General features: G+C 42.9%; 1 protein-coding gene across 1 annotated transcript; it reads left to right on the top strand.

Annotated features, from left to right (window-relative positions):
* Nucleotides 1-2,263: 2,263 nt before the first annotated feature.
* LOC139422476 (transcription factor Ovo-like 2) lies at nt 2,264-9,174 on the top strand. Its single transcript, XM_071173642.1, has 3 exons — nt 2,264-2,320; nt 5,715-5,904; nt 8,849-9,174. The coding sequence occupies exons 1-3, from the start codon at nt 2,264-2,266 to the stop codon at nt 9,172-9,174; spliced, it is 573 nt and encodes a 190-aa protein (XP_071029743.1).
* Nucleotides 9,175-13,135: the final 3,961 nt, after the last annotated feature.

Here is a 13,135-nt window from a genome sequence, read left to right as displayed (position 1 = left end):
ATAACCTCTGAGGCTTACACTTTTTCTTTAGTACCATCCATGCTGACAGTTTCCTGAGGACAATTGAAAACCATTCTTAGCTATGTAAATATTATCTTGCTGTTGTGTTGGGATGTTCTTCTGTTGACCTCTATGGCATTTGCATGTTGTTCATGTCTTGCTGCTGCAGCTGTATTTGCCATTCAGAATCCAGTGAAATGATCCATCTCTCTCTCTCTCTCTCTCTCTCTCTCTCTCTCTCTCTCTCTCTCTCTCTCTCTCTCTCTCTCTCTCTCTCTCTCTCTCTCTCTCTCTCTCTCTCTCTCTCTCTCTCTCTCTGTCCTATACACTCTTATATAAAAAAGGTGTTATCTTTTTCGGCCTTACCCATAGGAGAATCCTTTGAAGAACCCTTTTTGGTTCAAGGTAGAACCCGTTTGGTTCCAAGTAGAACAATTTAGGGGTCCATGTCGAACCCTTTCCACATAGGGTTATACATGGGTCCCAAAAGGGTTCTCCTATGAGGACAGCCGAGGAACCCTTTTGGAACCTTTTTTTCTAAGAGTGAAGGACCAGTTGTGGAAAAATTACTTAATTGTCAAACTTGAGTAAAAGTAAAGATATCTTAATAGTATTTGTGTTTAGTGTGTCCGCCAGTTAAGAGGCAGTAGGGTTGACAAAGTCTTATATTGATAGGTGCGTTACGAGTACTGAGTACTTTTGGGTGTCATTGGAAAAGTTATGGGAGTTTGAATGGAGGTGGTTTGAATGGAGAAATCTCTGTGCGTTCACATGCCACATTCTACTGTCTGTTTCCAAAAGCAGAATCACTCAAGAAATCAACAGACATGAGTGGGGATGTAAAGCAAACAAGTGTTATCCGTTTCTCTAAACCAAGCAGTCAACGGGAGGGCATACAGTAGAGTAATTAACCCTTTCTATTGCATTTGAATGATCATTGTCTTTGTTTTTTGAGCGACCGAAATCTGCCAGACAATTCAAGCAGGGTAGAAAAGAAAAGGCAGATTGTCCTAGCAGTTCAGGCTGTGGCTATTCTATGCATGCTCCTCTTACTCCGACCATGCCCTCTGTCCAGGCACTGCCGGCCCACATTTGCATAGCTTGAATGTGTAAGCCAGATTCTCACTCCCTGGGATGTAAAACAATTGTGGGACCAGTTAAAAGAGGCTCAGGCGCACAGTCAACGCAGGTGCGCACCAGTAAAAAAACGTCCCTCTCCGCCCTACTCCTACCATCGCAATGAGTGGTATGGAAATGAGCGTTGTGATTATCTTGGACAACGGACATTGGTTGGAAGGTATAGGAAGGGTGGTGATGGAAGGACTAAGGGCAGGTGTGTGTGTGTGTGGGGGTGTGGGGGGGGGGGGGGGGGTGTAAGGTGATACCTGGTCCTGTAGCTGAACACAAAACCAAAAGTGGTGGGATGCAGGAGCGTTTAACAGTAGACTCAGGATCAGAAAGTTGAAGATTCATACAGAGACGAGAGAGAGAGAGAAAAATAAAGAGAGAGAGAGAGGATGCCGCGGTCATTCCTATTGTATAAGAAAAATAAGAAACAGGGGGCCTGTGGAGGATGGAGGTGGAGAGACCCAGTTCAGACAGACTGGAAAGAGGACAACAGATCAGGTCAGTTCTGGATATGTTTATTCATATTGTTCAAGAAGACAAGTATTCTTATAATTTTGTAAATAGCAGTATCTGAGAAAATAGTAAAAATACAACAACAAAAAAAGGGAGAAAGAGATAATAGAATACTGCGGTGTTGAGGCAAACAGTGTGTGTGAATGGTTTTGCTTTATAATTACTGTATTTATTACAATGTATTTATTTCAATATCGCTTTGATCAATTCATATTTATAAGTAAGATGATTCGTATTTTATTTAGTTTGAATTGTAGTCTTGTATTTTTTAGGAAAGTTACAGGTTTGCTTAATCAGAGGATAGAATATTATAGAATAGCCTCACAGGCAGTTTGATACTGACGTTGCCTCATATGCTGGTTATTTCTCATGAATAATATGTCTGTGCATGTTCTGAGTCTGTCTCCCTACCTTTTCAGTGAGTGAGAATGCTGAGGTACAGTCTGCAACAGTCAACTGCCTTGACCAACCCAAACCTGTGGCTCTGTCAGAGCCAGATACCCCCTCCTTGACTTCAGCACATGAGGCAGGGCCAATAAGTGGACAAGGACCAGTACCAGGGGAAGAACCAGGGTTAGGGCCAGACAGGGGCCATGGTTGGTCTAATCTCTTCTCTCGGACCATGGGCCAGAATAATTTTTATCACCCTGCTGCACTGGCTCTGGTCTCCCGAGCCAAGGTAAACTTTTACGAGCTATGCTGCCTATGAAATGTCTGTTAAACTTTAACTTGAAAACTGGAAATCAAGTGATCCTCCATCATTGGGATGGTGCAAGAATCAAATGCATTATATTTGAATATTGAAAGGGTGTGGGCAACATAGAATGGCAGAGTGGCTCAGTTTGAGGTCATGTGGCATCGAGGCTTGCAGATGCTGGAGATGGAGACGGTGGGAGCATGTGGGTCTGGGCAGGTGAAATGTCGTTGATGTTTGTGTGCGTCTGTACGCTATCTTTTGTCTGTGTATGTTTATATTGTTTGAATAATACAATCTCACCAAAAAATTGCTGTAAAACCACAGTTGTAGGCCTACCGTACATAGATAGAGAGTTTTGGAATGCCAAATCAAGGCTGATACACTCTTTGAAAAAAAGGGTTAAAGAAGGGTTCCTCGGCTGTCCCCATAGGATATCTTTTTGGGGTTTCAGATAGAACCCTTTTGGGGTCCATATAGAACCCATTGAAGAGGAGTGCGTCAACATTTCACAGGCCACAATCAACAGCCTGATCAACTCTATGAGAACAAAATGTGTCGTGCTGCATGAGGCAAATACCAGTCATACCAGATACTGACTGGTTTTCTGATCCACTCCCCTAACTTTTTTTTAAGGTATCGGTGAGAAACAGATATATACACAGTGCCTTTGGAAAGCATTCAGACCCCTTGACTTTTTCCACATTTTGTTAGGTTACAGCCTTATTCTAAAATGTATTAAAAATATATGTTTTTTTTTTATCAATCTACACACAATACCCCATATGACAAAGTGAAAACAGGCTTTAAAAAAAACAACAGAAATACCTTATTTACATAAGTATTCAGACCCTGCTATGAGACTCGAAATTGAGCTCAGGTACATCCTGTTTCCAATGATCATCCTTGAGATGTTTCTACAACCTGATTGGAGTCCACCTGTGGCAAATTCAATTGATTGCACATAAATTGGAACGGCTGTGTATATAAGGTCCCACAGTTGACAGTGCATGTCAGAGCAAAAACCAAGTCATGATGTTGAAGGAATTGTCCGTAGAGCTCCGAGAAAGGATTGTGTTGAGGCACAGATCTGGTGAAGGGTACCAAAAAATGTCTGCAGCATTGAAGGTCCCCAAGAACATAGTGGCCTCCATCATTCTTAAATGTAAGAAGTTTGGAACCACCAAGAGCTGGGCGCCCGGCCAAACTGAGCAATCGAGGGAAAAGGACCTTGGTCAAGGAGGTGACCAAGAACCCGATGGTCACTCTGACAGAGCTCCAGAATTCCTGTGTGGAGATGGGCGAACCTTTCAGAAGGACATCAATGAAACCTGGCACCATCCCTATGTTGAAACATGGTGGTGGCAGCATCATACTGTGGGGATGATTTTCAGCAGCAGGGACTGGGAGACTAGTCAGGATCGAGGCAAAGATGAACGGAGCAAAGTATAGAGAGATCCTTGATGAAAACCTTCTCCAGAGCACTCAGGACCTCAGACGGGGGGCGAAGGTTCACCTTCCAACAGGACATCGACCCTAAGCACAACAGCCAAGACAACTCAGGAGTGGTTTTGGGACAACTCTCTGAATGTCCTTGAGTGACCCAGCCAGAGCCCAGACTTGAACCAAATTGAACATCTCTGGAGAGACCTAAAGATAGATGTGCAGTGAAGAATGGGAGAAACTCCCCAAATACAGGTGTGCCAAGCTTGTAGTGTCATACTCAAGAAAACTCTACGCTGTAATCGCTGCCAAAGGTGCTTCAACAAAGTGCTGAGTAAAGGGTCTGAATTTTTTTATACATTTGGAACAGAACATCTTAAAAGATAAATGCGAACTTCATCATCCAAGCATCACATGGAACACATCCACTGCCCAACTCATTCCATGAACCAGTCTAAATAACAGGTTTCGCTGACAAAGAACTAAACATAAGTTTGCGACCTAACAGCTAGACTAGTTTACAATGTACCACATCTCTGGTGAGCGCAAGAGACTAATGTAATGTTGTTTAGAAAATAAATGTGTGTCAACTAAGCTAACAGAAGCTAAATTCTTTATGATGGCAGCCATGTTTGTTTATGTTTGACTTGGCGAAAACTCCCTAATCCCAGAATGCAATTCACTATAAAGCGCAAATAAACAAAGTCAAAGATGTCTGCGCTCATTTGCTGAAAAATATGAACTTAGCTTAGTCACTTTTCAGCATATTACAAATTGTCGATGTACTTGTTACAGTGTATACAAGGACCAGTGCACATGACTTGACAAGTTGTTTACCATTTTTGACAAATCACAAAGCAAATAAAATGTTTTCACTTCACAGATTATCACACCAAATACAAGCCTACTGCCTAGCCTAACCGTAGCGCAAAATCTAATTAGCAGGCAGAGTGCCTTGATTTAAGGGCAGCGCTGGTAACTCTCCTGTTGCGTAACAATCACATTTTGGAGCAGTGAGAGCATTCTGACATCACACGGCATGAAGAAACTCACGCAGGGGCGACGGTTAGAGATATTTGGAACTCACGGTTGAAAAGGTTAAGTAGTACTTTAAAGTATTTTTACTAAAGTAGTTTACACTACTGCCTAATTGTAGCCTAACCAATATCGAAATGGAGATTCAGTGAAAAGAAAAATCTGACAAATATTGATTCATCAAGAGATCCCACTGCTTGTCTCAAAGCAGTGCGAAATTATGCTTCAATAGTTGACCACACCCGTGTAGGCTATTGCTTCAAATGTTTTAGAATAATTGAATGGCTTTGGGAGTTTCAATAAGCAATAGCTTTGGCCGTTCAATTGCATTAGCCTACTTTATTTCAAAATCATTCAGAGATATTCATGAAATTGTTTATGGATCGATTAACAAAAATGCATGTGGTGGCTGGGCTATGCAAAGAGATGGGTGATTCAAGTGCCTGGCAGAGTATTAGAACTGCCGAAGTATAGTGGTACCTGTCGCTGACTAGCAACCATCAAGAATCAGATGTTTTAGGCTTAGTTGTAGTTCATATAAGAACGTCAGTCAATTGAAATCAATTCATTAGGCCCAAAACGATGGTTTCACATGACTGGGAATACAGATATGCATCTGTTGGTCACCAAAAAGGTAGGGGCGTGAAACAGAAAACCAGTCAGTGTCTACGCTTTATGTTGGTTATTTCCTTTATTTTGGAAGTTACCTGTTGATTAGAAATATGATTTCTTTCTGTGTGATATACTGTAAAAGGAGAGTACGCAACTTACAACTTATGTGACGAGTTTTAGAGTTATCATGCTTGATTGAATGTGTCCAAGGTCCCCTGCGGTACATTGAAGCAGTGTCAGAGGCAGTGTCTGTGTCATAACTTCCAAGTCCCTTTCTTCTCTCTCTCAGCCCCGGCCACGTGTCCCCCTCAGCTCGGGTGACTTCATGTGTTCGGAATGTGACAAGGTGTTCCCCCTGCAGTGCATGTTGACTCGCCATCTCAAGTGCCACAGCATGGTGAAGAGACACCCCTGCCACTGCTGTGGCAAGGGCTTCAACGACACCTTCGACCTAAAGAGGCACATGCGCACTCACACAGGTGAGGCATGCAATACTCACAGACACAGACACACACAGGTGAGAGGTGTGAAAACACACACATCTACACACACACGCGAACACACACACACACACACACACACACACACACACACAGGTGGGGAACTTGCAAACACGCACACACACAGGTGACAAGCATGCAAACATATACAGTGCTGTGAAAAAGTATTTGCCCCCTTCCTGATTTCTTATTCTTTTGCACATTTGTCACACTTAAATGTTTCAGATCGTCAAACAAATTTTAATATTACACAAAGATAACCCAAGTAAACACAAAATGCAGTTTTTAAGTGATCATTTTATTTATTAAGGGAATAAAGCTATCCGAACCTTCATGGCCCTATGTGACAAAGTAATTACCCCTCCTTGTTAAATCATGAATTTACTGTGGTTAATCACATTGTTTGGAAAGCTGAGTTCAATTTCACTAGCCACACCCAGGCCTGATTACTGCCAGACCTGTTGAATCAAGAAATCACTTAAATATAACCTGTCTGACAAAGTGAAGTAGGCCAAAAGATCTCAAAAAGCAAGACATCATGCCACGATCCAAAGAAGTTCAGGAACAGATGAGAAACAAAGTCATTGACATCTATCAGTCTGGAAAGGGTTACAAAGCCATTTCTAAAGCTTTGGGACTCCAGCAAACCACGGTGAGAGCCATTATCCACAAATGGAGAAAATTTGGAACAGTGGTGAACCTTCCCAGGAGTGGCCGGCCTACCAAAATTACCCCAAGAGCGCAGCAACGACTCATCCAAGAGGTCACAAAAGAACCCACAACAACATCTAAAGAACTGCAGGCCTCACTTGCCTCAGTTAAGGTCAGTGTTCATGACAAAACCATAAGAAAGAGACTGGGCAAAGATGGCTTCCATGGCAGAGTTTCAAGGCAAAAACCACTGCTGACCAAAAAGAAAAAAAAGGCGCGTCTCACTTTTGCCAAAAAACATATTGATGATCCCCAAGACTTTTAGGAAAATATTCTGTGGACTGACGAGACACAACTTTTTGGAAGGTGTGCGTCCCGTTACATATGCCGGCATACCAACAGTCAAATACGGTGGTGGTAGTGTGTTGGTCTGGGGCTGCTTTACTGCTTCAGGACCTGGACGACTTGCTGTGATTGATGGAACCATGGATTCTGCTCTCCTCCAAAAAATCTTGAAGGAGAATGTCCGGCCATCAGTTCGTGACCTCAAGTTGAAGCACACGTAGGTTCTACAGCAGGACAATGATCCAAAACGCAAGTCCACCTCCGAATGGCTTGAAGAAAACACAATTAAGGTTTTGGAGTGGCCTAGCCAAAGTCCGGACTTGAATCCGATTGAGATGCTATGGCGTGACCTTAAACAGGCGGTTCATGCTCGAAAACCCTCCAATGTGGCTGAATTAAAACAATTCTGCAAAGAAGAGGGGGTCAAAATTCCTCCACAGCGACGTGAAAGACTCATTGCCAGTTATCGCAAACGCTTGATTGCAGTTGTTACTGCTGAGGGTGGCACAACCAGTTATTAGGTTTCGGGGCCATGAAGGTCCGGATAGCTTTTTTCCCTTAATAAATAAAATCATCACTTAAAAACTGCATTTTGTGTTTACTTGGGTTATCTTTGTGTAATATTTACATTTATTTGATGCTCTGAAACATTTAAGTGTGACGTGCTAAAAAATAAGAAATCAGGAAGGGGCAAATACGTTTTTCACAGCACTGTACACACACGCACACACTAGTGGAGGCTTTTAAATTTATTTTTTTTTAGATAAAACTATACTAAATATATTCACGTCACCCAAAAATGGATTAAAACACACACACTATTTTGAAAAGAAGGTGTACAGAAGCCTTGACAGCACTCTGGAGGGTAGCACCGTGGTGTAGCTGGAGGACAGCTAGCTTCCATCCTCCTCTGGATGCATTGACTTAAATACAAAACCTAGGAGGCTCATGGTTGTCCTCCACTTCCATAGACTTACACAGTAATTATGACAACTTCCGGAAGATGTCCTCCAACCTGTCAGAGCTCTTGCTCTTCCTTTCCGGTGGCGGTCCTCACGAGAGCTAGTTTCATCATAGCGCTTGATGGTTTTTGCGACTGCTCTTGAAAAAACACGACTGCCCACCTTGTCTTACCGTAATGATGGACTGTCGTTTCTCTTTGCTTATTTTAGCTGTTCTTGCCATAATATGGACTTGGTCCTTTACCAAATAGGGCTATCTTCAAAGCTGTCATCAAGGCAAAAGGTTGTTACTTTGAAAAATCTCAAATATAAAACATATTTTGACTTGTTTATCACTTTTTTGGTTACTACATGATTCCATGTGTGTTATTTCATAGTTTTAATGTCTTCACTATTATTCTACAATGTAGAAAATAGTACAAACAAAGAAAACCCCTGGAATGAGTAGAAATCAGAGACACAGAACATATTAAATACAGTAACAATAAATACAGTAATCATGAAAAAAAGGATGACAGATATTTAAAAAAGTAGGACTATAAAATAAAGAATACATATGTTGAATATTTTATGACTTAGAAATATCGTAGAAGTGGATAAATAGCACGCAGGGACATGGCAAGAACACCTACATCCACTGAAAACAAAATGGTCAAAATGCATAAAATCCCCTTTTGAGAGTCATATCTTTGTTTTTTTTTATGGTAAAGGACACCTAACTTGATATTTTAAGCCCTTTGGAACGAAACATTTGAATCTAAATAAGAGGTTATTTCCTGGGGACAGAAAAGGCACCGCATAACAGGAATGACCCAGCCTGCCCATGGAAGAAAATAAAAAAATGTTTGCAACAGAGGCATTTGGAGATATGCATTATGAAATAAAACATGTTCAAACAGGGGTGAGTTCATTTTGAGCACCTGCCCCCGCACACACCCTCCTCACCCTCTTTCCCCTCCCGCCAGGTATCCGTCCGTACCGCTGCGAGCTGTGTGACAAGGCCTTCACCCAGCGCTGCTCCCTCGAATCCCACCTGAGGAAGATCCATGGCGTTTTCCAGCAGTATGCCTACCGCCAGCGTCGCTCCAAGATCTTCGTGTGCGAGGACTGCGGCTACACATCCAACCGGCCCGACGAGTACTTCCTCCACATGTGCCAGTGCCACCCGGGCAGCCAAGCCCTGCGCCGCTACTACCGCCACCAGGCACATGAGGGCGCCAACAACATGCTCTCTCAACACAAACCCAGACCCTTTTTTATTTATACTACGGCTGGGTATTATATGGGTTGATTAATACTCCGGAGTGAAGTTTCACCTAGGTACAGATATAGGATCAGCTTCCCATTCCCCAACCCAAACAACCATTAGTAGGGAAGATGCAACATTTAGATTAGCGCCTACAGGCAACTTTACTTGTTTCTGCCTTAGCCAGTTCCTTTGTTGTTACCTTGTCACAAAGTAGAGAAAGTCTAGCACCAAGGCTAAATGCATCACAAGCATTTCGCTACACCCGCAATAACATCCACTACACCCGCAATATCATCTGCTAAATATGTGTATGTGGGCCTCCTGGATGGCGCAGTGGTCTAGGGGCACTGCGCCATTGCAGTGCGAGCTGTGCCACCAGAGACTCTGTGTTCGCGACCAGGCTCTGTCGGAGCTGGCCGCGACCGGGAGGTCCGTGGGGAGATGCACAATTGGCCTAGCGTCATCCGGGTTAGGGAGGGTTTGGGAGGGTTTTGTCTCATCACGCACCAGCGACTCCTGTGGCGGGCTGGGCGCAGTGTGCGCCAACCAGGTCGCCAGGTGCACGGTGTTTCCTCCGCCACATTTGTGCGGCTGGCTTCCGGGTTGGATGCGCGCTTAGTTAAGAAGCAGTGCGGCTTGGTTGTGTTTCGGAGGACCCACAATTGGAGGCTTTCGACCTTTGTCTCTCCCGAGATTTGTTCATCACTTTTTTGGTTACTACATGATTCCATATGTGTTATTTTATAGTTTTAATGTCTTCACTATTATTCTACAAGAAAAACCCTGGAATGAGTAGAAATCGGGAGTTGTAGCGATGAGACAAGATAGTAACTACTAACAATTGGATACCACGAAAAGGGGGTAAAATGTAAATAAAATAAAATGTGTATGTGACCAATAAAATGTGATTATATAAAAATAAAAACATCAGTGTTTAAGTGTGACCATTTGAAAAGCACTGCCTATGTAAATGACTTGAACAGTAGAGAGTGCTGCTGCTTCCACATAAGTACATAGAATCAATTGAGAATAACACCCCATCATACTGTACACTCCCAACACACACACACTGTGACTAGGTGGCAGTTCCACAGGATGAAGGCCTACAGGCCAGGCTCTTGTCCGTCATTGCTTTCTCCCTCCCCTGCCTTAATGTCTCCCCTGCTGCTAAGCAGTTTTATTGACGGGCACAAACAAATGTTTTTATCTGTTCAGCCCTATAAACGCCTCCTCGGTGGAATCAGCTGGAACTCTTTGTCGAGTGCATGTGTGGGGTCCCATATGACCTTTCTGGCCTGTGGGAGAGACAGGTACAGTTCAAGATACCAGTAGAGTTTGAGGGAAAGTGAGGAGGGTCTGACTGAAACATAAAACTTGTCAAATTGGAGGTTTCATTTCACTGCATCCATAGTAACTAAAGTCAAGCTCATCTGGGGTCCAACATAAAACATTGTTCAAACAAGTACTTCCAACCACACCTGCACACTGTTTTAATAATAATAATGTATATACATATACAAACAAATACACATTACACACTACGGTATTCATACGTTTTCTGTCTGTTTGCTACATTCATGAGCCGCTTGCCTGTAACCAGAAAACACTCCTAACAAGAATGGGCAATATGGTTTTGAACTAAAACGTGAAGCTGAACAATCCTAAAACTAAAGCATTCCTCTAAAGCCCTCGAACTCAACTCTGGACCTCCCTCTAATCAGGGACTGAAGCTCTTAATCAGGGACTGAAGCTCATAACTAGAGGCTAGTAGTGAGGCATCATGGGACTGGTCTTGTTCTGTAACCACTATGGTTTTGTAACATTTTATTTTGCTTGATGAGGTAGATTCCCCAAATGTTTTAATTACCTATGTTTCCTTACCAAGTTTTATTGTGTTTAACGGGAGAGTTCACCCTAAAAAAATATATATATTGTTGGTTTCCTTACAATGAAAGTAGTCTAAACACAGACTGCAATCCACACTTTGGGATTATTTACCAGCATATTTTAATATTTCAGCCCCATATCATCTCTAAGTATGTGAAAGAGATTGTAAAGCTTAATGACATGACCACTAATATTACTCTTTTTACAGTTATTAGTGGTTGCTGGCAGTGGCTAGGTAAACAAGTCTTGAACAGGGTCTTCCTTTCGTGTAGCGGTCTTCATGAGAGCCAGTTTCATTATAGTGCCTGAATGTTTTTGCGACTGCACTTAAAGAAACTTTCAAAGTTCTTTACATTTTCCCTCTTGACTGACCTTCATGTCTTAAAGTAATGATGGACTGTCATTTCTCTTTGCTTATTTGATCTGTTCTTGCCATAATATGGATTTGGTCTTTTACCAAATGGTCTACTGTATACCAACCCTACCTTGTCACAACACAACTGATTGGATCAAACACAGGAAAGGAAAGAAATTCCACAAATGTACTTTTAACAAGGCACACCTGTTAATTGAAAGGTGACTATCACACTAAGCTGGTTGAGAGAATGCCCTTTGAAGAATCTAAAATCTAAAACATATTTTTGGGATTTGTTTAACACTTTTTTGGTTACTACATGATTCCACATGTGTTATTTCATAGTTTGATGTCTTCACTATTATTCTAGTAAAAATAAAGAAAAACCCTTGAATGAGTATGTGTGTCCAAACTTTGACTGGTACTATATATATAGAGAGAGAGAGAAAATACACAGTGAATAACAAATATTAATCGCAGTTAGAAAATAACATGGCTATATACAGTGAGTACTAGTACTGAGGCGATGTGCAGTGGTACGAGGTAATTGAGTTAGCTATGTACTGTAATATAGGTAGGGGTACAGTGACTGTATGACATCCGTCCGGGACTGGTAGTACCATAGGGCGGTGCACAATTGGCCCAGCGTCGTCCAGGTTTGGCCGGGGTAGGCCATCATTGTAAATAAGACTTTGTTCTTAACTGACTTGCCTACTTAAATAAAGGTTCAATAAAAAAAAACATGCAGGTAGCCTGGGTAGTCATTTGATTAGCTATTTAGCAGTCTTGTTTAGCAGTCTTGTGGCTTGGGGGTAGAAGCTGTTCAGGGCCTTGTTGGCTCCAGACTTGAAGAACTGGTACTAATTGCTGTGCTGTAGCAGAGAGAACAGTCTGTGACTTGAATGGCTGGAGTTTTTGACACATTTTTGGGCCTTCCTCTGACACAGCCTGGTATAGAGGTCCTGGATGGCAGGGAGTTCGGCCCCAGTGATGTACTGGACCGTACGCACTACCCTCTGTAGCGCCTTGCGGTTGGATGCCAAGCAGTTGCCATACCAAGAGGTGATGCAGCCAGTTTAGATACTCTCGATGATGCAGCTCTAGAACTTTTTGTGGATCTGGGGGTCCATGCCAAATATTTTCAGCCTCCTGATGGGGGAGAGCCATTGTCATGCCCGCTTCACAACTGTGTTGGTGTTTTTGGACTATGATAGATCCTTAGTGATGTGGACACAGAGGAACTTGAAGTTCTCGACCCGCTCCACTACAGCCCTGTCAACGTGAATGGGGGCATGCTCAGCCCTCCGTTTCCTGTAGTCCCCGATCAGTTTCTTTGTCTTACTAACGATGAGGATGTTGTCCTGGCACCACACTGTCAGGTGTCTGACCTTCTCCATATAGGCTGTCTCATAGTCGTCAGTGATCAGGCCTACCACTGTCGGGTCTTCTGCAAACTTACTGATGGTGTTGGAGTCGTGCGTGGCCACGCAGTCGTGGGTGAATAGGGAGTCCAGGAGGGGACTTAGCACGCTCCCCTGAGGGGCCGGATGGGTTGTTGCCTACCCTCACCACTTAGGGTGGCCCTTCAGAAAGTCCAAGATCCAGTTGCAGTGGGAGGTGTTCAGTCCCAGGGAACTTATCTTAGTGATGAGTTGAGGGCACAATGGCGTTGAATGCTGAGCTGTAGTCAATGAATAGCATTCTCACATAGGTGTTTATTTTGTCCAGGTGGGAAAGAGCATTGTAGAGTGCAATAGAGAT

Source organism: Oncorhynchus clarkii, chromosome 12, assembly GCF_045791955.1.
Source record: "Oncorhynchus clarkii lewisi isolate Uvic-CL-2024 chromosome 12, UVic_Ocla_1.0, whole genome shotgun sequence".
In the NCBI taxonomy this organism is placed as follows: Eukaryota; Metazoa; Chordata; class Actinopteri; order Salmoniformes; family Salmonidae; genus Oncorhynchus; species Oncorhynchus clarkii.
This window is presented reverse-complemented; position numbering and strand designations above follow the sequence as displayed.